This window comes from Aedes albopictus, chromosome 3, assembly GCF_035046485.1.
Source record: "Aedes albopictus strain Foshan chromosome 3, AalbF5, whole genome shotgun sequence".
Lineage (NCBI taxonomy): Eukaryota > Metazoa > Arthropoda > Insecta > Diptera > Culicidae > Aedes > Aedes albopictus.
In genome coordinates this window covers 419,697,532-419,721,826 of record NC_085138.1, presented here as the reverse complement: position 1 = coordinate 419,721,826, position 24,295 = coordinate 419,697,532, and the positions used below count along the sequence as shown (strand labels likewise).

Sequence of the window (24,295 nt, the reverse complement as noted above, 5' to 3'; positions counted from 1 at the left end):
ACGCTGATTGGTGGACGCGGTGTACACATGCTACACTCCCGATTTTCTGAGTGCTGCACTATCTTGGGCGGTGCAGAAAAAGTGCTACACCGGTGCAGCACGAAAATCAAAAACGAACGTTTTCGGTGCAAAAGTGCTGCACCGGTGTAGCACCACCGTAAAAACGAAAACGACATTAAAATTCGTCTACGTCTACATATTTGTGACGTCGGAAGGGCAATCTTTGCATCGCGTTGTTCCGAAAGGTCCTGGGACGAACCGCTTCCAGAATGACAGGGCAATCGACTCTTCCCTGCAAAGGGTCACAGCAACAAGCTTAGGCTCTGCCATATCCCTGCACGATTGTCGAGTTTCGAGTCGAATCAACTGACATCGATTGCTGTAACTTGGTAACCGGAACGAATCACGCCATGGAAACAGACATAGCGGATGAAACGATACTGCACTGATTCGATTATGATAGGTAATGCGGATACCAAACAGCAGAGCAGTATTCGAGGGTTAATCGGACCAAGGAGTGATACAGTGATTTTAAACAGTACATACACGGTAAAGTCCTTGGCGATGCGAAAAATTAATTCGTAAGGTTCTGAACGCTTTGTCAACGATATAGGCGACATGGTGCTTAAACGTAAGCTTAGCATCCAGGATTACTCCAAGATCTTTCACTTGATCGATGCGTTGGATGGTTGGATTGTTGCGTCACGGAGCTTGTAGTTGAACTGTATTGGTTGATTTATTCGGGAGAACGAGGTCACCGAACATTTACTTGGGTTGACAATCATCCGATTTAGTGCCTCTATTTTGCGAAGGAATCAATATCTTCTCGAAGCTTCAAGGCGTCAGAGACGGCACGAATTAAAAGGTAAGGCTTCATATCGTCTGCGTACGATAGCCGAGGACATCGCAGTATGCGCTTAACGTCATTAAAATAGAGTAGGAAAATCAGAGGCCCTAGGTGACTTCCATGAAGAATTCCGGATGTTGTCAAGAATTCGGTGGATTTGGCTATCGCCTACGGAGACGTTTGGTTCACGCTCAGTAATATAAGATTCAATCCAACGCAGATGGTTGCCGCATAAGCCGAGTCTCCCTAGTTTAGCAGTTGCGATGACGTGGTTAATTTTATCGGAGGCCGCGGACAAGTCAGTATAGATGACATCTGTCTGCGATTTTTCGCATATCAGCAATATCAGATGTTAGGCGAGAGTTTTTCTACAAAAAGCTGACAAATAGTGTCTATGGTGTGGATGCGACTTTTTCACTCAAAGTAAGACCAGATTTTTTCTTCTTCTCGTTCACGAACGTCCAAAACTCCTTCGGTTTGGACTTCAGATTTTGCTGCATTTTGCGTTGATATCGATTAAAACACCGAAGACCAGTGATCTTGTACGCCGAGTTCAGTCTGGTATAACGCTCACGGAGAGAGAAGGTCCGGTATTTCGAATAACGCTTAAGTGCTGCTCGTTTCGTTGTCTTCATCCTGCGCAGATCGCCATGGATGGCTACTGTTGGCGCGAATCGTTTTAGGCACGTGACTATCGACGATATGTCCCAGAATGCGTGAGAGTCCACGCTGCATTGTATCGATCAATGAATCATCACGTATACAATCTAGCGGAAATTAGGTTCCGCAAAAGACGATAGAGCGGCTTGACAGCTGGATACGAACCCACACTTGATTGACGCTTCATCAAAGGTCGTTTTGGATATTGGTTCTTCACAGCTATGCGGACACCACCACCTGTTACTTTGTGGCTGTTTCTGAGGCTCCGGTCGCAGAGAAATACTTCGTAATCGGGACCAGAAAACAGAACTAGATGAGATTCGGGGATCAAGCCAGGTTTCGATCAGTACCACAATATCGTAGCGGCCGTTCGTAATGTCGTAGTTCATTCCACCAGCGTTCTGATAATAAATCAGAGCAGTATGATTCAAAAACCGATTTAGTAACCGTGGATTTCGATGGCGTGTTTGGATTTCTGGAATATGGAACAACGGGTACAGAGAAACAGTTGCTGGGAGTACAAGTGTACTCGCCTATAGACGCAGCTCCACACTCGTACACAAGACCGGGATGACTACGGGTCGCTGGCAGAAAGGACTCGACTGTAACGAGGCGATTAGGGGCTCCCATAAGGCTTGTAGGCATGCAACCCGGGGTTGAAGTCACTGCAGAAGATGGCTAGCTTGACGATGGAGGTATGTTGCGGTCGTTTGAAATAATCTTGGGACAAGTTTTTGTACTGGGTCCAAATCTAGTGCGAGAAGAACTACCAAAAGGGGTGCGAGTTACCGGAAAGAAAGAATGGTCGTTGGAAATGTACTTGCCTGCGAGGACGGGTTGGAAGACCCCCTCTTCACACTCGTACACAGGACCGAGATGACTGCGGGTCGCTGGCAGAAAGGACCCGACTGCGACGAAGGGATTAGGGGCTACCATAAAACTTGGAGGCGTGCATCCTGGTGTTTGAAACTGTTGCAGGAACTGACTGGTATCGGTGAATCAATGAGCCTAATTCATCTTCTAAACGGGAGTTGCGGGAAATGGTCAACAGATCGTCGAGTGGAGATTTTCCAAATCGTTTTGGCAGAACGTTTTGGACAACTTCATTCAGCCATCATCAGATCTGTGAACATTTATTAAGTAAGTCAAATTAGTACAATTTTCTTTTTTGGTCTACAATTTTAAATTACTACCCACTTACACAAAACGTTTGGTCGACACCACTGTGATCTATCAACTAAGTCCTATTCGTATGTCATTTCTTTCGTCACATTACGTCATTTGGTTCTTCTCGGCTTTGTGCGCCTCGACAACGTTGGTATTTTGCACACTAGTCCGTTGTACGCTGCATCTATACCACCACACTTGCGCTGTAGGTTTGCAGTGCTGTTGTTCCTTAGCAGCTTTATGTGAAAGACCTCTGCGATCATTCTGCTCTCCTGGATTCTTTCCAGAATTTCGGTGTTCTAGAAATCAACATTTTGTCCTTCTTCAATGTGATGTTGTCCTAGTGCTGTTTTCGTCTCCTTTTTGCTTATGTTATTTCTGTTCTTGTTTAGCCGCGTTTCTACCATCCTACCTGTTCCAACCACGTAAATCTTCCCATCGTCTGTGCCGCACGGTACTGCGTATACTATTTTTTTGTCTTTACTTTCGGGATTGGGTCCCTAAGTTTACTAAATATTGTCTATTTTATTTTGTTACGTTCTTGGTACGCTAATTTCACGTCAGAACATTTGATAGCTTTTTGCTTAAACATGGAATATAGGGATAGGCCTTTTCAGTTGACAGGTCCGTGCATGCCACTGTTTACAACTGCCGAACAAAGGCGCAAACGCTGAATTGTCATTTTCATAGGAGAACTGTCAAAGGTCCCAAAAATCAGCTGATTTTAAACGTCAAATGAAAAGGCCCATTGATATGAAATATTAGATTGGTCAGATCTTCTCTTCTACTATGTTTGTGTTGTTGTTGTTTTGGATGAATTTTGCGTATTCGTTGATGTTGTTTCGGTGACCACTAATACGTGTTTTTAGATGATTTCTTGTCATACCAATGTATGTTTTTTGGCAGTTTGTACAAGATAAACTGTAAATAACTTTACATTGGTCGAGAGTACCAATAGGACAGATCGGTGAAGTACTAGATTTGTAGTAATGAGCTGAATTTTAGTATGGTGAGATGGTCAATTCTCCTTTTCTGCAGTGAAATGGTACAAAAAGTGTGGGTATGATTCCTTGCCTAATTTGATGCTGTTTGAGCAAAACATTGGGCAACAGTGTTGTTGTTTTCTCCATTTCTTGCAACATAAACAACATAGTTATCCAAAGTTTTGCTCAAACAGCATCAAATTAGGCAAGGAATCGTAATACCCACGCTTTTTGCACCATTTCATTGCAGGAACGGAGAATTGACCTTCTCACCATACTAAAATTCAGCTCATTACTACAAATCTAGTACTACACCGAACGTGCTCCATTGGATCCTTGACCGGTCTTAGTATGTTTTTGGTAGTTTTTAGGGTTTTGTAAGTACGATATTTTAACTTGCCTTGCAGAAAGTCGATTTTGAGGATATTTGCTATCGTTGGGCTTAGGAGTGGGATGTACGGGATACACCTGTACTGGAGACGTGGTTCTATGGGCTGGATGTTGTGGTCGGTCGATTGGGTCCTGGAGAGCTGATGATGTGCTGCTGGCGTTGTGGTTTCTGTAGATTGCATCGTTGCTGGTGTTTGGTGGGTGGTAATTTCATTCGGCTGATCTGGTTGATTTATTTGGAGTTGGATTGGTTATCTGATAGTTGTCTTGATTGGATTCTGGATTGCTTGATTCGGTTCGCGAGCCTGTTTATCAGGATGATGGGTAGTTGTTCAGTCGGAGATTTTGGTAGATTATGCTGGATGGTTGTTGGCCTGTTTCGTCGGTGGTGAGTGCAAGGACTCGTTTCATGAAATTAGCAGCAACGTTGATCTTCATACTGGTTGAATGGAACGAATGTTAGTTCAGTAGTCTACCGGAGGAGATGGGCTTCGAGTACCATCTGGTTGATATGGTCTGATCGTCGTGGCGTATGACTTGCATGTCCAAGAAGGGCAGTTTGCCATTGTCTTCTTTTTCGATCGTGAACTGTATGTGGCATGTGCTGGTTGTAGTCGTTTAAAAATTCTAGGGTATGTTGAATTAGATGAAGGGGCAGTGCTAGGATGAGATCATCCACGTATTTTTTGAGAACTGGAATGGGGAATTTGAGTCTCTTCGTGACAGTCCTCAGGAGTGTCTCCATAACCAAGTCGGCCAAGATTGGCGAGAAAGCACTGCCCATAGCTGTTCCAAACGTCTGTTGGTAGTACTTGTCCCGGAATCGAAAGTAGTTGGCTGTCTATGCAAAACACGACTATTTCGAGGAACAGATCCAGGTTGATATTGGTGGCCCTTCCAATTTCTTCCCAGTTCATGATGATGTCGTAAACTACGAGATCCTTGGGTATGTTCGTAAACAACGATATTACATCGAAGGATACTAGCACATAGCCGGGTGGGAGTGTGACGGTTGTTATGTAGTTGACGAATGCGAAGCTGTCAGTGATGTTGTACTCACTGTTGAAGCCGGATGATAAGATCGAAGCAACGAATTTGGAAAGATCGTATGTCGGTGCACTGAAGTTGGTAACCACTGGGCGTAACGGAATCCCCTCTTTGTGTGCCTTAGGTTGGCCGTATATGCGGAGACAGGTGGCTGTTGAGCTTTAAGACGGTTTGCTATCGTGTGGTCGATGAGATCTAGGTCTTTCAACCGTTTTACGATAGCGTTGTTTTTTCGTTGAATTGACTGTGTCGGGTCTCTGGTTAGCACTTTATAGGTGGAGTCATTGAGTAGAAGGGTCATTTTTTGGCCGTATTCCTCCATGTATATATGACCACCATTCGTTTTCCTTTGTCGTATGCGATGACCACAATATCTGTGTTTACGCAGTTTTGGACACCGTCCATCGTTGCTTTGATCAGTCGAGTCAGCTTCCCAGGAATACCGTTTTCATGCATGATTTTCCATCGCTCTGTGCGGTCGATAATGTCCTATGTCGCCTTGAAGTCGACGAACAGGTGATGCGTTGGAACCTGGTATTCACGACATTTTCGAAGGAAACGTTCGGCATCGGTAAAGATCTGGTCCGTTGTCGACCTGCCGTCGGTGAAGCCGGCTTGATAACTTCCACGAACTCATTCGTTTTAGGTGACAGACGACGAAAGATGATCTGGGATAGCACTTTGTTTGCAGCATTCAAAATGAATATCGCTCTGTCGATCTCACATTCCTTATCTCTGGAGAATGGGGCTCCTCCGGTAGCTGATCTGTTTTCCAGATCCTGACTATCAACCGGTGCAGACAGGTGGCCAACTTTTCTGGGCCCATCTTGATGGGCTTAGCTGCGATACCATCCTTGCCAGCTGCTTTATTGGTTTTGAACTGGTGAATGGCACCCTTAACTTCTCTCAGTGTTGGACTTGGATAATTTCGGCTCCGTGAAGTACCTACAAAAAAGCGAGCAGTGCAGCGGCCAAGATGGGCCATGTAGAGCGTGATCTGGCGAGCATTCGACTAGTGTTCCCCTAGGAATGAAGTTCTCATATCTTCTATAAATAGTACGCCCATAAACTAGTTCAGCTACATATAAACACAATTTAATCCATACATCTCTTCCTTAGCCGGAAGTATTACCTTATCAAACTTACCAGAAAACCGCCCCGAATCGTTCGGAGAATTACACAATCCGAACACCCGCCGTGGCCCGTTTGTTGATCTGAATCTTCTCCTGTTGTTTCTTCTCCTCCTTGAACGCTTCGGTGTTGGCCTTGCGCTCTATCCGCCGCTCGGCACGATATTCCTTGAGTAGCTTCTTGCGTTCGCGCTTCTCATCGGACGTTTCATCTTTCGGTCGAATCGACAGGACACTCAACGTGGAAATCACAGTGCCATCGCAAAGCGACTTTGGACCACCGGGTTTTGGGGCGCTGTGTTGTGGTAAAAAAGTTGGAAATGTTGCGTTTATTTAGAATGCATAGTTTTTATTTGTAAATCACTCACCTTGCATCCTGTTCGTGCCTGGCCAGCGATTTCATCGTGAGTTTCCCGCTGTCCGCTCCGAGCGTATTCATCGGCAATCCCGTTTTCGGATGGATGCTGATTTTGGCTGCCGATTTGCGTTTCTTCGGTTCTTCGATCAGTTTGGGGTGATTGTAGCAATTGCTATAGCTGGACAGGATACTCTCGCAGTCCCACTTTTTCTGGGTTTCGTCTTCCACTTCCAGCTCGACCATTTCCTCTTCGTCCGACGATACTTCCTGCAGCTTGAGGATCCTATGGGGGACAAGAATGGTGCATTAGAAATGCAGTTACACAAGTGAACAGAACAAGTACAGGAGACTGTAAGATCTGGATTTCTTTAGGGCCACAAAAACATCGTACCTATACATACATTCCTCCGCCAAGGCTTGCCAATTTCGCAAGACAATTAAAGAACATTTTAGTGGAATTTTTAGAGGTATGACTTACTACAAAGTTCTTACAAATTTCTTAGAGTTCATCGAGCAGTGTCTTATGAAACTTCGGAGAAAAGTTTGCCAGCGTTCCTCAAAACTTTTCCACCTTTGCAATACTTATCGTCAGTGCTGAAAATGTCATTTTGTCATATCTAAATTTAACCACTCCAGCTCATTTTGGATGTTCAACCTGAGAATATTGTATATGAAAAACTTGTGCGGCTAGACCAGTTCTACAAGAATGTCACAAAAAAATCGCTCTTATTTGAATATTTAAGGTGAATGTCACCGACTACCTCCGAATTTTTTTTTTTTTTTTCATAGTGATTACGGCGGTAGCACACTGTGCTTATGTTCTAACACCGCACCCTTTCCCTACGTTTGCTTCAATGAGCCTCTATTTTTGTTTCAACACACAGAAGTACGTAGGCATATCGTGGCCCAAGTCGACACTGTTTTGGCCTGCGTTGAACAAAAATAGTTTTAATAAAAGTTTCCCCTTTTTTTCTTTTTGTCAATTGTTTTTTTTTGTAGTATGGTCCATGTATTTAGTTAGGTTCTTGTCAATTTATCAGTTATTCGAAGTAGATCTCCAAGGTAATAGTCAATTCAGTCATTCTGATATGTTCTATCATAGCAGCTTTAGTTTTTGCTTTATTGAAGTGTAGTTTTATTGTAAATATGCTGAATGTCGTTATTAAAAAGAGACGTCTGGAACTGTGTCCTGCTAGTTGTTACGTCATGCACATACATCATGTCTTAATAATGCCTAAGAGATTAACAGAAGTACGTGTGTTCGGTCAGATGTTCATTGCGTATAAAGTCAAGGAAAATAGGTTTCCCTGTTGTCAGTTGTTATGTAAGCCTCGCTTGAAGCACTTCCCGTGAGAACCCTGTCATCTGTACACCAACTACCCAGTCAACCAGTGATCGTATAAGATGTTCAATGAGATGTTAAGGTGGAAGCGATATGCGTACATTTTTCATGCGCCTAAACGGCGACATGCACGCATATGGCCTCCACTTTATCATCCTATGCAACATCTTATACGATTACTGGTTGACTGGGTAATCCCTATCTTCGTACACAGCTAAATACTGTACTGTCAACCGGCGAAAGGCTTACGGGTAAATATTAAAAAATGAATAATAATGCTGTCTAGCGCATTGTTTCCTATCTGCCACTATTTTAGTCTAGTCCCAACTGCAAGCTTTTTCCCATCTTAGCGTCAATTGTCTTCTAGATACTTCTAGATAGATTCATCGAATCAGTCGAACCCGTATGTTAATATAGTCGATTCTGTGTCAAATTGTTTTCTTGATTTCGCTAATCGTTTTCTACTTCTCTGTGTTCATCTCTTGTGTCCTTAAATTGTCATCGGTCCAAAACCCACAGAAATATGTAACTGAACTTCTGATATTTTTCTGTTAGTGTCATAACACCATCTAAGAGATAAACAAAAATACACCAAGTAATAAAACAAAAAATGCTGATCACCTATTATGTATTCATCCCCCTACAAATACTATGAAAAATATTCAAATTCGTTCAATTGTCCTATCGGTCCTACCTCGATAAACCATGTCATTTTCTCATGCGTGGCCTAGAAATGTCAACCTAGTCATACACAAGTAACGTTGTTCAGTTAATAAAAAGCAGTCAGTTTTTGTCCAAAATGTCACGTCGAACGCATTGATGTCAACAATGCGTTTAAATGTTCGCACGTTAGCTTCGAATCTATCAGCACAATTAAGTGCTGCAAATCTCCTTCCCACTATTAATTCGTCGATTGATTTTAATTGCATTATTTAAAGAAAATATGACCAACTAACATTGTAAAACATCGAAAAAGCGACTGACATTAATAAATTACTAATCAAAATCAACCGAGAAACGTGGGAAATAGAGCCCAAACAACATTTTGAAGTCAGCTGGCTGTAAAAGGTTCCAAAATCTGTCACAAATCCTACAATACTTTTATTAGGATTTGTAACGATCATCAAAACCTTCTTAAATCCAACCGACTTGGAACTATTGCTTGGGAATAGACTCTAATGAGCCCTGGCGGATCCTCCATGTTTATCGAGCATGTCTGATGCATATGATCAGCCATACTCCATCTGCAGCAGCCGGTTCGTGATGAACCGTTGGAGGCGCATTAAAGTGTTAAAAAGGTGATATGTTTCACTAAAGAACACTACATTACAATAATCAAAATGAAACTCCTTCACTTTAATACCGTCAACCCCTGCGAACTTGGCCAGGGACTACCTCCGAAAAATTGATATTCATATTCATAATTCATGTGATCATTGGCATTTTTCGAAGGTAGTCCGTGACATTTATCTTAAATATTCGAAAAAGATCGGGTTTTCCGTGACTTTCTTGAAGAACTGGTCTAGCCGCACAAGTTTGTCATATACAATATACTCAGGTTGAACATCTAAAATGAGCTGGAGTGGTTAAATTTAGATATGACAAAATGACATTTTCAGCACTGACGATAAGTATTGCAAAGGCAGAAAAGTTTTAAGCAACTCTGGCAAACTTTTCTCCGAAGTTTCGATCAGACACTGCTCGGCCAACTCCAAGAAATTTGTAAGAATTTTGTAGTAAGTGATATCTCTAGAAATTTCACTAAAATGTTCTTTAATTGGTTGAATTTAGATATTATGAAATGTCATTTTCAGCACTGCTTATCGTAAGATTTTTACATTTAAGTAAATTTCAGCCAAAGACAACATGTACATAAATAAAACGCTACTATCATTGCAGAGCAGGTCACCAAGTATTTCTCCTCAAATGTGCTATGCAGTATGATGCCGGTTCAACACACTGCACGGAAAACAGTGATCAAAACAAAAAACAGAATAAAACCTGTCCCACGCCGAACCGACATTCGTTTCGTACATTGAGATATGATTCAAAGGGGGATTCCCCAAACTCACCGGTCGTTTTGCTCTATGTTCGCATCGCAACATTCATTGATGGCTTGCCCCTAAAAATATATCGACACCGACACACCAATCGCCATCGAAGGGGACGCACGCTCGCTTGTTCAGTTCAAGTTCGCGCTTCAAAGCGTCAAGATGGTACCGCCGCCACTTCTATTCGGAACGGACTTGCACCATGCAGTTAGTGAAGCGATCGATAAGAAAGACCGAGCCTACTTCGATGCCGTACTGGAGCAGATTCGAGCCAACAAGGATGCTTGCCGCATACAGAATGCGGATGGCCTTACGCCCGTCGAGCTCGCCCTATCACAGCAACCCGATGGTACATTCGCAGCCGAAATGATGCGCGTTGAGTGCGAGAACCTTACAATCGAAGAAGGCTTTGAGCGATTTATGCTGAGAGGGAATCTGCGATTGGTCCAAATGGTTGCGGAATGGGTTTGTGAACGGATTGGCCATGCTGGAATGTTGACCGGATTGACGATGGCTTTCGCCGAATTGCGGACGCGTAACGTTCCCTTATCAGCGGAAATCGTTGATTGGATACAATATTTGCTCGTCGAAGCTGATTATAAGCGTAGTCTTTCGAGCATTGAAGATAACAGAATGAGTGACGAAGAACGAAATTGGCGGTTGGGGCATTTGATCGAGTGCATCGAATTCTTGGAAGTGCATCACAGCAACGGCGGTTGTCGACTTGCTGATATGGGCGAACGGTTCTTGCTTTATGTTCGTCAAATATTTGAGCATGTGTTCTTTCTGAAGAATTGGCTGAAGGATCTACCGTTGATGCAGTTGCAGTTTTGTCTGGCGATTTTTCTGGGAACTGTAACGGGAAGTCGCAATGAGGAAGTCGACATTTTCGGGTTCATGGTCGACAAAGGTATGGTAGAACAGGATATGAGTTGGGTGGTAAAACATTCTATGATTGTTGTTTTGTTTCAGATACTGTGATTACCTTCGTTTCAACGTTGAGGATTGTGTTGAAAGAATACTGGGATGTTAGAACACTGACTGCCCAGAAGTTGTTTGAGTATATGGGTAATAGACTCAGTCGACCCAAAGTATTTGCTTCAATTCGACAGAATAGCAAGTATTATGCCATATTGGAGGATGCCAGAACTGTAACATCGTTTGAACAGCTGTCGGTGAATCAGATCACCAACCTTGATCATATCTGCATTGAATTCAAGAAACGATGGACTACATCAATGTATCGAAAGCGATTTAGAAACCTGCTAAGAACTTACTACACAGCGAAGCAATTTTACTCGGTCCGCAAGATCATATCCAGTATCGAAGCCATCCACAACCTCGATCTACATGAACCATCCACGCTACCCGTATCAATCGCTGCTCTGAAGCGTACCCTTCAAATAATGGGCGAAGCTATAAAATCCTCCAAACAGACTCCGAACATTACCAAGAAACTGGACACCATACTTCGCATGTTCCCGTCCAAATCCTTCACCGAATTGGCCAAAGATTTGCGGCAGTTCTTCAGCCATGACTACTCACTAGCCAAGGAGCGACTAGATCAGCACTGTCCGATGGAACTTTTCCGCTCAACTCTCGCAACGCTCAAAAACTGCCTCCGATGGATGTCCTACGTATCGTTCCTTCAGAATGCGTATGTGTTCCGACAATATCTTGGTAAACTGTACAGAATGCGGAGTCTCGATCAGATGCGATCGTATGTCAACTTCGTCGGTATGGAATTCAAGGCGAAGCTGATTCCTAGTTTCGAGCCCACCGATATCATGGATTCGATCGCTTTGGTTGAGCACCTGATCAAGGAACCGCGAGACGAGAAAGAAAGACTTGAACTAACCAAGGTTCTTCAGGACCTCACAGTCCATAGAAACGCCATCAGAAATGACGTGAGCACAATCGGATACGCGGTAGATCAATTTTTCTTTCTGGAAATGTACATTGAACAGGAAGCGGCTACAATCACTCGCGTCCGAACCTTGGCAAAGTGTATGCTGAACGATACTACTCGATCGCGACGGTTTATGAGCGTGGACAAGTCTTTGACAAGGACATCGGCTGACAGAATTGCACGGCTTATGATAAGCGAAACTGATCCAAAGAGGAAGACGCTGTTTGAGGAACTTCGTTCGCGGTTGGTTCGTCAGAATACCACCGCCATTGAATCGTTGAAGTATCAAACAGTTGTTCACGAAGATCAATGTTTGGATGAGACGATCAAGACACTTGCTGAACTAGGAATATCAGTCGAGGATGAAGACTTTGTTCGAATGGTAAACAGCAGATTGAAGAAGAAGTACTATCGTAATTTGTTCGATTTGAACAATAAATTTCACGTACTGAATGAAGTGATCAAAGATCGGCGAGTTCTTCATTCTTCTGGTGAACTCAAAAACAGACTGAAGAAGATGAGATTTGTAGAAGAACATCGTTACCAACATAAGTTTGACACTATTATCGAGACCATAGGTAAAATAGTCATGAAATATGGACATCCGCACGAACTGATTTCGCCTGATTTATCAGCGATTGACCGAATTGCTTTGGAGTATCATCTTTTGGAAGCGTGTGAGATTTTGTGCAGTTTGAATATTCTGAAGGATAACTCACGCTCACTGAAAGGATTAAGCCCTGTGATCGCAGGTCGTAATTTGAGGAATTGTCTAGCCCATGATCACATGGCATATGAAACTTTAACGGGAAATTCTTCTGCGATTCTCTCTTCTGCTCTTTATCTAATACGTCACCCAATCAAGCTCTATCACAAATCGACCACCTCGATGGAAGTCACAGATCATGTACACGATAGCTGGTTCCGCTGCAAATTGGAATGGATCAACAAACAACAAGAATTCATCAAAGCCGTTGAAATGTTTGACATCGATCTTCTAACACGGCAAACATTGTTCGACAAAGTCCACATTTTCCAGCGTAACCAACTGAACAACGATATCGTAACGATCGCTCTCAACAGTCTACCCGTCAACTTCATCGATCACCTGCTAAACCCTTCAACCGAACCGAATTTCTTCAATTTTCTTCTCAACCAGCCGATAGAATTCAAGTTGCGCAGCATGATTCACCATCTTCTCAGCGATCCCTACAAATTCTGCTTTACGACATCCATTCGATTCGAACTGATCGATCAAATTCGTTCATTCGTTCAACATCACGATGCAAAGAGACATCTTCAGAACCAGGAAATTGAACGCATTTTGAGGAGCTATGCGAAGAAGTCGCTTCCAGCAATTATCGAATACCTGTCGATCGATCAATTTCTCGTCGATTCAAGATTTCGCAACACGATCATCCATTGGTCGGTCTTGCGAGGCGATATAGAAATGGTGCGACTATTTCTGAGTACATATCCCGCCTTCATTGACGACTTGAACGTTTTTGAGGAAACTGCGCTGGCTATAGCTGTGCGTTACGGATTTACGGACATCGTAAGTCTACTGCTGCAATATGAAGCGAACATCAATTTGGGAAAGTGGCATCCTTTGTGGATTGCTGCTAAATTGAACGATCATGATCTGCTAGCTTATCTAGTTGATGATAACACCGATAGAAGCCCCCAGAGAAATAATCCTCTCGACGGAGCCCTACAACAAAATAATCTGAACTTCTTCGTCGCATTGCACGGAAACTACGGATTTGGGTACGAAGGACAAGAATTACTCCATAAGGCTATAAACCTCGATCGTACGCTTTTCGTGCGGTACATTATCTCCGCGGAAGACGGTAAACGACTCTTTAACACGCTTAATTCTGTGCGATTCACTCCGCTGATGATAGCTGCTGTTTGCGGACGAACGGACATGTTCCACGAATTACTTCAGAACGGAGCTGATCCCGTTTTTGTCAACGAAAGCGGCTTTACCGCATTCCATTGTGCAGTCTACAGCCAAAAACGGGCGATCATCGAATTTTTGCTTCAGAATCCACTCGTCGATATCAACGCAATCGCTGATGGCCAGCTCACCGCATTAAGCATCGCTATCGGCAAGCGAAACATCCACTACTTACGTTACTTTCTGTCGAAGGGAGCACTAGTGACGACCAACCACCTATTACAAGCTGGATACTACAAAGCCTACGACATAGCTCGAATGCTGCTTGATCATTGTCCCAAACTTCTCCACGAAACAAAAGACGTCTACGACCGAACTTTGTTGATGTACGCGGTCATTGATCGCGATCTACCCATGGTGGAATACCTGATAGCAAAAGGAGCATCTCTGGATGCGCGTACCCGCGGTGGATTAACAGCTTTGCACATCGCCGTCGGCAACAACAACGTGGGCATCTGTGAACGACTGATCGAAGCAGGATGCGATCTGGAAGTCGCAGATGACTTCAAACGAACTGCCCTAACGATCGCAGTCGAACACGAGTTTACAGTTCTAGCTAGGTGTTTGCTCGCACGTGGAGCGAGTCTCGATCCCGTTCGATCGTACCGATTCGATTTGTTTGGAGCGTCCTTCCTGCATAAGTTTGCTCACGAGAACCGATTCTACATGGTTCAGTTTTTGCTTAAGCATTGCGCGTTTGATCGAACCTTACTGGATGACAGCGGTAGAACCGCACTCGATCATGCTCGGGAGCAGGGTAACCAGGCCGTAGTTGCGTTACTGACCAGTTCTTATGAGGATTGTACCGTTGAGTAGGTTATTGTAATTGTAATTGTAATTGCTCAGTCCACACCCAGGCCGACAACTGTCAGCCCATCTGCTTGTAGGCAGATGTGGACCTACTAAGCCTCCCCCGTTAACATGTCCTACACCGAATTAGCACACCGGGATCTTCCACAGGCAGGCGCTGGCGTTACCAGTCCCAACAAGTGTCAGATACATTAAATAGATGGAGTAGAGGATATAAGAAGATGTGGGAATAGGATGGGAAGAGGCAGAAAGGAAGAGATAGTAAGAGAGGTTTCGATTTTGTTGCTGAAACGAGAAAAAGAAAGAATGATAAAGAACATTAGCGATATGTTCATAGATTTTGATTTGGTCGATAATTTCTCATCTATTTTGTTTCCATATCATAGCATCGGTGACCATTTTCATCGCCTTTCTAGTTTTTGTTAGGGCCATCTCGCGTTTTTTTTTTCGTCATGTCCTCTTTGCCGGTTGGCGACGTTCGGGATGTAAGTAGAAAAGCATGCATTTAATATGATTAGTACGATAGTAATTGTGATTGCTCAGTACTTCCAGCCCATTTGTCCGCAGTACATATCAGGCATCCCGTTTTAACAAGTCCTACACAGAATTAGAAACCCGGATCTTCCACAGACAGTCCTAACTAGTGTCAGATAAGTTCAAGGAAACGGCAAAATGAGAAGACAGTAGAGAAGGTTTGGTTCATTGGTAGCTGTGTTCATGTGATGTTTGTCTGACATTGAAAAACTATTTTCCGTAAGTGTTTAACTCTCCACCCCAAATTTAATACCGGAAAAATATCTGATCAGAGGTATAGTTTGGCAATTCTATGTCCACATTGAAATGCTTTTGTTAATACATCTTTTATCAAGAAGGAATAATGTTGTTTACTGTTATAAAATAATTCAGTTAAAGGACAGCTAATGTATTGTAATCCAGAATAAACCTACAGAAAATTAATTAAATAATTAATTATCTTTATTAAAGAGATTTTCATCACAGTTCTTGGCTGGTTCATCTCTGACCTACAGAAAATGTCTCAATAAAAAGTTAACTCTAGTTCAACTAACTACACAAACTAAAAAGTGTTATTATATTTTACCAATGATTTCATCCTAATCTTGACCCTAACATAGTTATGCACTTAGTGTAAGTGGACGTCGCTTATGATTTTGGTTGGACAATGACCAAAGATAGTGTTGTTTCGACAATAGTCACGTACTATGCCCTACGACATTGACGATTCTATTGTCTATGGCTCACCTATTTAGCGCCACCCAGCAGGGACTTGGTCTGGTACCCAATTCAGTATATCCGCTCCACGTAATGTACCGCACCTCTTTTGATTTGTGATATATTAGGCGGAACATTACTCTTTTCATTCTGATAGCGGCTATGTAACCCATTGGATTAAAAACCTCCATCAAACATGAAGCGACTAATCGGAGACTGAAGACTCTATACCAAATTTGGCTCAGAGACAGGTAATCAGTGAGGTCAGTTTTTCTCGTTTGTCAGAGACGATTGATACGTATTAAGACAAACTTTCCACTGCATCTGCCAGCAATAATCGGTGATCGATCAACATTTCGAGTACCCCAATTTACACAAGAATGCCAAGGATCACCGCTCATGCTTTACAATACAGTTGGAAAAACTAGAACAACACCTGGCCACAATGATGCATAAAGCACTAAAGCGGACCGAAAGTGTCGGTGAGCCAGCCCTACCATTGTACCGTTGAGTAGGTTATTATTATGAAATTCTACAAATAAAGAGCAAAAACAACTGGAAGATTTTGTTTTACTGACTTATGTTGTGGACAGCAAACACATGCATAGTTCTTACAGCAGTTGCTGACCGGTGTGAAAGAGCTTGTTGTGGAAGTACCGGGAGAGGGTACTTGTAGTGTAAAATGTAGGGATGCTGGCGATCGAACGATATCGATGCATTATAGAGCCGGCCGCCTACGCGCATCACGCCTACGCGCAGCGATATTGGACGATTCATGGATAGATCCCCTTTTGGCCAACTCTTTTGGCTCTTGTGGATAGCATGCCTGCTAAGACAAGCGAACTAGAGCGATAGTTGCCTGTTCCTCGAACGTCAGGGGACCAGTTTTCCTGAACGACCTATTGCAATTTTGCGAGTTGTGCCGAAATCGAAGCAGCAGTGCCACTATACGGACAAACTCTATAAACGACGATCGTTCGGCAAAGATTTCGCTTGGAAGTACTGCTTGAGCTGGAAACGCGGATGTCGCGCGCTTTTCTAGCATTGATGTGTCCAATTCGACGCTGAAAGCATCGTCTGCATGTGGCCAAAACTGTTGGTCCTGGGCCAACCAGTGCGGGCCATCGAACCGAGGTGCTTGATACTGAAGGTGTGCTGGCGACATTCCACGGGAAAGAAGATCTGCCGGGTTCTCGGTGTCTGGAACATGACTCCAATCTCCATCCTTGGTTAAGTGCTGGATCTCCGACACGCGGTTTGCCATCGGGAGGGCAGCGAAGCCAACCAGCACTTAACAATCATCAAGCCTGTCCAGAAGTACGCTGTAATGTTTGGATGCACCTGATTGTACTTCTCGTAAGGTGGCTCAACAAGAGTGCTCAGGACAGCTCGAAGCGGGAGATACTCATCTTCTTCTTATTCCTCTGGAGGCTTTCCAGAAGCGCCATTTGTGACTTAGAGGTGGTCAGCCGGACAGTGACGATGCCATTCGACGCAGTACAACAGAGATAAAGGCAAGCTCCGTACGCAGCTTCCGATGCGTCGCAGAACCCGTGTAGCTGCACTTCCGTGCAGTCCTTGCTGACGCCAAGCCAGCGAGGAATCGATAGGATCTCCAACGCCACCATGATCTGCTTGTATTCTTTCCAAATGTCTTGCAGTGGCTCGTCGAGATGATCACCTCAATCGCATTTTATATTATGTTATGTGCCAGTCGTGTTTGTCAGCTCGATGACTTCGTCCATCAGCTGTCGTGCTTTGGATACGGTGTCCACCCCTCACAACATGCCGTCAACGTAGAACTCCTCTTGAATCACTCGAGTAGTAATCGGATGCGTAAATCCACTGTCTTCTCCCAGCTTCTTCAGGCATCTTGTAGCCAAATACGGAGCACTCGCAGTGCCATACGTGACCGTCAGCAATTCAAACGACTTCACTGATTCCTCCGGCGTGTCTCTCCAAAGTATGCGATGTAGATGTTGTGTTGATCTTTCTCTAGAACACGGGACATCCGATACATTTTTGCTAAATCGACAATGAGAGCGATCCGGTGTTGACGGAATCGGAGAATTGTAGATATCAAATCGTTTTGAACGACCGGCCCCACCATCAATGCGTCGTTAAACGAGATACCGCTAGGAGTCCGACCAGACGCGTCAAATACGACTCTCAACTTTGTTGTGGTGCTATCCGGTCGCAACCCCAGTGTGATGCGACATGTAGTACACCGGATCTCCGATGGCTTGCTCTCCGTCGACTTCTTTCATGTGGCCCATCAGGAGATATTCATGAATAAACTCCTTGTAGGACTCCTTGAGTTGGGCGTTCAGGGCGAATCACTTCTCCAAGCCGATGAACCGTTTCATTGTTATTGCGCGGCTTACCACAAACCGGCCTTCTTCGTCACGAGTCGTTGTCTGGTTGAACATTTCATCAGAGGCTGTTTTAACCACCGAATAGGTCCGGTTGACATGACAGGTCTCTCAAGTCCCAGAACCTGAAGATCATTTCCTGGAGGTCCGCCATTGGTCACATATCAGGCCAAACATGTCTAAAGGTCCTATCTGCAGAAGAGAGTCTCTCTTTGGTTTCCCTCTCTTTCGTTAATATCTAATAATAATAATAATAATAATCCATTTATTTATCATTTGATAATTTACAATAAAACATAAATTCATCTTATTATCTAAACACATACAAACAAATTCATCTTCTTCGAACATTAATAAATCTTATTGTCTAAATCGTTCTTTAATCCACCTCACACAATTTCTCTTGAATTCAGGAACACTTCTCATAGTTCTTATTTCAATTGGCAATTCATTAAATATTCTTATTCCACTAAAATAAATTGATTTTTGCGTACTTGTCATAGTAAATGGCACAACACGTAAATCATCACTTCGTCTAGTTGAATAATTATGTATGTTTCGTCCACGCAAAATAATATTTGTCAAGTATTCCGGCAAGAGGTTATTAGTCAATTTAAAGATTATTGTCAATACATTAAAAACTATTCGTTCTTTGACTGATAGCCATTGTAATGTGTCCAACATAACTCTTATGGGTGTATACCTGTTGCAGCTCAGAATAAACCTCATAAACTTGTTTTGCAATCTTTGCAATCTTTTCTGATGTATATCACTAGCTAAAAATATCACTGAGGAACAATAATCAATATGTGGTGCCACCAAAGTTTTATACACAAATATTTTACTCCAAAACGTCATTTGACTACTCAATCGAACTAGCATGCCGTACTTTTTCGCTATCTTTTTAATCACATTGTCGATGTGTGCTTTGAATGTCAATTTTTGGTCAATTAGGACCCCGAGGTACTTAAAGACCTCTACTCTCTCAATTTCAATTCCTTCAATATAAATTTTCAAATCTGCATAATTTAGCTGCTTCTTATTACTTATAATCATTGTCTTAGTTTTCTGAACATTTAATTTAAGTTTTTTCACTTTTAACCATGTATCCAATAATTTAATATCTTCTCTCAATTTTCTGCTAGCTGCCTCTGCATTTTTTTCTGCAACAAAAATCACTGTATCGTCAGCAAATAAATTTACATCACAATGTTTAATGGCCTTCTTCATGTCATTTATGTACAAAATAAATAGGAGAGGTCCTAACACGCTACCCTGTGGAACACCAAGTGGTACTAATTTCGGCAACGAAGTGGAATTTCCATACTGACAAATTTGCGTGCGATCAGATATCTCAGCTGTTTATTTGTATTATGATTGTCTCCTTGCATTGAACGATGGTCAAAACAATCGTCTTTTGATTTGTACTGAAAAAATAGTTGAAAAGTGTACCATTACATTGCAATAATTGAAAGAGAAAGTGAACAAAGAGAGCCTCTCAAATGCAGATAGGACCTATTGAAATGTTTGGCCTGATATAGCTTACTGTTGTGGGAAGCGAGCTTGCCATTTCCGGAGTACTTCCAGACACGACCCAGCCAAAGACTGTGTCTTCTTCCGGTCCGCAGTAGGTCAAAGTTATACTCCGCCCCGATGATCAAGTCTATCGGACCAGGCTCTCCGAGCTTTGGGTCTGCTAGAACTATTTCGGAGGGAATCTGCAGCAAATACATCCGCACAGGTTTGAGCGGCAACGCTTGGTGATTGGGGATTGATGAGTGTCTTGGTTCGATGTTTGCTTCCACCGATTTCGTTGAGGTTGCGCTGTTGCCATTACTTTGCACCTTCAGAAAACTCGTGTTGGTCTGGAATTTCAACTTCGTAGAGATGCTGCTGGTTATGTAGCAGAACTCCAAGCACGAATCCAGAAGTGTCCTAGCTAGTGCGGTTTTGCCCAAACTATCCACCACGTTCACGGCAGCAGTTTTTTTTAAACTCGTTTATTTAAATGGCTCATTGTTTATCTAAAAACTACGAGGACAGAATAATTGGTTATTTTAAAACTAATCAATAAGGCCAGAACAAATCTCATTTTCTTCTTTTGTCACAATACTCGTTGGCTCGCTAAGGGGGAAGACAATAAATAATAAATGTATTTGACGAAGAAATACCCAAACAATTCGGCAAAATCTATAAACTCATCGGATTTATTAAGAAATTTTCTGTGCAGCTCTAATTTCACCTTAAAATTTTAAAATTTCTTGAATAATTTATTGGTGCCCCCCCTCAATATGTTGAATTTCGTCCAAAATTTTCCGAGGGGGCGGTGACATAAGAGAAAATCGAAATTTGTGTTAGCCTAATAACTTCTGCGGGCGACTTTCTTCCTGGGAAGTGAGTTTGAGCCAGATCCTTAAGTCGCATATTGAGCTCGTCGTTGATTCGCTGTAGGGTTCATCATCGCCTCCTGAATCGCCTCAGCAACTTCTTCCAGTGTTACCATACCCTTTTTCCTCCGAATTTCTTTTTCCTCGTCAACTCCTGTAGCCTGCTTCTCTTTTCGGTTCCCGCGGTTTGCACGGATGGCTTCTTCCAGCACTTCTATTAAATCGTATTTGGAAATATCTGAATGAATCCGCTCTTCCGAAACAACTTCTTCTCCAGACACAACGGCTGCATACGATATGGAAGCATGTTTCTCCTTTCTCTCCTTTTGATTGCTACGAAATTGTCGCTGAGGACTAAAATATATTGTCGCGCTTATCTTAGATTCTCAGCAAGCTGCGTTCGAAACGCGCAGCCTCAGATCGCGCCAGACCGCGCACGTATGATTTGTACACGGTGTGCACCTTGGCTAAAATTGTTTTGCAGCCGCCGGGTGGAGCTGTCAGCCGCCGTGTACAAATCAAATGGGCGCAATCTTATGGCGGCTGACTCAGATCAGCAGGATCTGAGTGATTAAGCTAGGATGCACAATACTATGTTCAAGATGTTTCTTCACTCAAATTAAAGAGGTGTTCACTCGTCGACGTTCACGTTAGAAGAGACAGATCATCTCACTTTATTCATACTAGTAACCTAGTAACCTACATTGTATAAGTGTTTGGGGTTGTGTGGTTGGTAGAATGATATGACGTTTATGTATCTGTCAAACGACAGTCTAATCTACACTGGGACAAAAGTATACATATCATACGAACTGATACAACAAGGACTAGATTCCCACTTTCCGACACAAAAAACAAGTGTCTTTGAGATCATAGTAGAATATTCTTCCCGTTGTACCGACGACATCTAATGATGGTGGAGTATCCTTTGTTACGTCCACGTAGACTCCTCGCACTCCGTTAAACATATGATCGGGACCCAACTCCGGGGGAAACTTTTCTCGTATCACACGCTCTACTTTTCCGAAGCTTTTGAATGCTAAAATGAAGTTGTCGTCTGGTAGTTCCGGCAGCAAGTCGGAAACACGGATAGGTATACCGAACATTGGTACACACCCGCTACCGACATCTCAACTTCGACCGATTCACCACTGGAGTAAACGAACTTTCGTGGGTTCACGTTCTTCCTCATCGATTCCGTCATTGCATCCAATGAGATATTGATGTCTACTGCTGTCGTCAGTTCTTAAATTTAAATTTAAAAGTTGTTGCAATTAAAGAGCAACACGGCTGTTCGAGGCCGTATGAAGTTGATCATTATTATTACCTTCTGTTTGTGCACATGTGTATATGTCTGTATATTAACTGTATATGTATGATGAGAATGAATAAACCAGTTCGTACTCGACCATTGCAATGGCAAGATGTCACATACCCCGCCTAATTAATTACTCCATAATATCACAACGATAAATGGGTCCTACCCTTGCGCGAACAACTTCTTTTCTCGATCAACCTAGATAGCTGTGTAGTGTCGGTAGCGATTGTCTCAATTGGCTAAGAACAACACTACGGACCGCCTGTTCCGGTGGTAAGAGTCCACTAAACTGGTAAACCCTAATTCATGGTGTGATCAAGGAAATGGCATCCCTATCCCACCAATGCAATGTTTTCGTAGCCAGCATAACAGCGGCTCAAGTGTAGGGCTCAAGCTGACAACCTATCTCTCAACACAGCAGCATAATTTTAATGCGGGGTAAGAAAACAAGAAGACCATAACAGTCCCCTGGGTGTGATGCGGCTATAAAGGGTGAGTCGATAATTATTGTGCCATTTTCAAACTAACGTAACTTTTTTCCTACTTCACCAAAATCAACCAAATTTTGTACACTTTCTCCTTAGTTATCAGTGAGATTCCGCTCGATATAGAATAAATTTAGTTCACAGTTCTAAAAAAGATGTTGTACAATCACATGCTAAAATCTAAAATCATGGTATAGCGCCTTGGAACAATTGATGATTATACATTATCGGATCATCTTAATGTTCGTCAATAGGTTTCAGGAACGGTTGTCAGTGAAACATAAGCTTGGAGCTGAGTGAAAACCAGACACGATGCGCATAAACAAACCAGAGAGCTTTAATTATGTGTAGTAAGTTGAGCCTGAACATGTCCACATGGAGGGCGTTAATTGAAAATGTCGTGAATTTCACTAAAACGCATCCTAAATTTGAACCTATACCAAAAAGATGAAATACATACACTGAGGATACTGCAACTCCGAAAATCATACGAATCAACTATGATTTTTTGCCACAAGAATTTCTTGCAAAAATCATAGTTACGAACTATGATTTTGGATTCAAAGCGCCAACTATTATTGTCATACTGTTACTGTATAAATTCCATAATACTCACGTATGAAAACCATACCGATAACGTATAAAAACTGAAACTATGTCGTATAATTATCATACATATTTTTATGAAATATTTTGCACAAATTAAAAAAAAATCGCAACCTGGAGTCGAACCAGGGACGTCAAGGTTGGCGAGTGCGTGTTTACTCATACGCCCATCGACGCTTCGGAAGTTGAAGTGGTTAGAAGCCAATAAAAGTTTTGTTGTTTTTAGCAATGGTGTTTCGTAACACATCTTATGATTTTCATACGATGCTTCTTATGAGATTTTTCATACGACAAATCTTATGGATTTCGCATTTCAAAGTATGAAAAGCATACGAGAACTATGAAATGATGAACAATATAAAAATTACTGAATCATAAGATGTAAACTATGAAAAACATACGAACAGTATCCTCAGTGTACATATACGAAACTACAGTAAAAATTTGGTTTCATTTCGTTAACTGTAGACAATTTGCGAATCACTTGAAGGTAGGGTGGCACAATAATTAACGACTCACCCTTTATGCTTACCGTGCCTAGGAATAAATGGTTAAGGTGGTCTAATAAAAACCTAACCGCTAACGGAGCCTGTGAAGTATCAGGTACTCCACAGCATTTTGCCCTTACTGCGCTAACCGGAGCAATAGCGCAGTGGACCTTGTGTTTCTCCGAGACAATTAGCTGCCCTTCTTCAGTTTCAAACTTGAGGCTAAATAGGGGCGGGATTATGAAGATGTTATTAATTACCCAGTTCAAATAGTCATCTGTATGGTTTCGCAATATGCGATTTACACAGTTAATTCTGTGTATCCTCGCCTTTGGCGTTTTCCAATCGATAACGATCTGATTTTATTGCTGCTGTCCTTTGTTGTGCTGTGATTGTAGAGAGTTTAATCTTGCCTAGTTTGCAAACTTGCACATTTGTTCTACTCGAGTTTATGTGACTCCTATATGACGAGATTTGGTCGTATAGGAGTCATACCAACTAATATACAACATGTGTGCTACTGGGGTGTGTAGTGGCTACGGTTAGGATAGCTCAGATCAATCTTCAGCATAAAAGCAGACTTATGCAAAATGGTACAGCCCAAGTGGCCTTAGTCCAAGAACCTTACTTTCGTAAGGGTAATTTCTATCTAGGAAACCTTGTGAACCCGGTGTTTGCTACTTTCAGTAAAAATGAAATGGCAAACGCGCGTGTCTTGCCTCGAGCCTGTGTGCTTGTACACAACGCAATCGTTG

General features: G+C 42.6%; 1 protein-coding gene across 1 annotated transcript in view; it reads right to left on the bottom strand.

Annotated features, from left to right (window-relative positions):
• Positions 1-6,167: 6,167 nt before the first annotated feature.
• LOC109410756 (protein LTV1 homolog) overlaps positions 6,168-24,295 on the bottom strand; it is a 28,787-nt gene continuing 10,659 nt past the window's right edge. Inside the window, exons 4-5 of the mRNA XM_019684280.3 lie at positions 6,593-6,865; positions 6,168-6,519 (exon numbers count right to left, since the gene is read on the bottom strand). Coding sequence (XP_019539825.2) covers positions 6,270-6,519; positions 6,593-6,865 — 523 coding nt within the window. The 3' untranslated portion in view covers positions 6,168-6,269. The remainder of the gene's footprint in view (positions 6,520-6,592; positions 6,866-24,295) is intronic.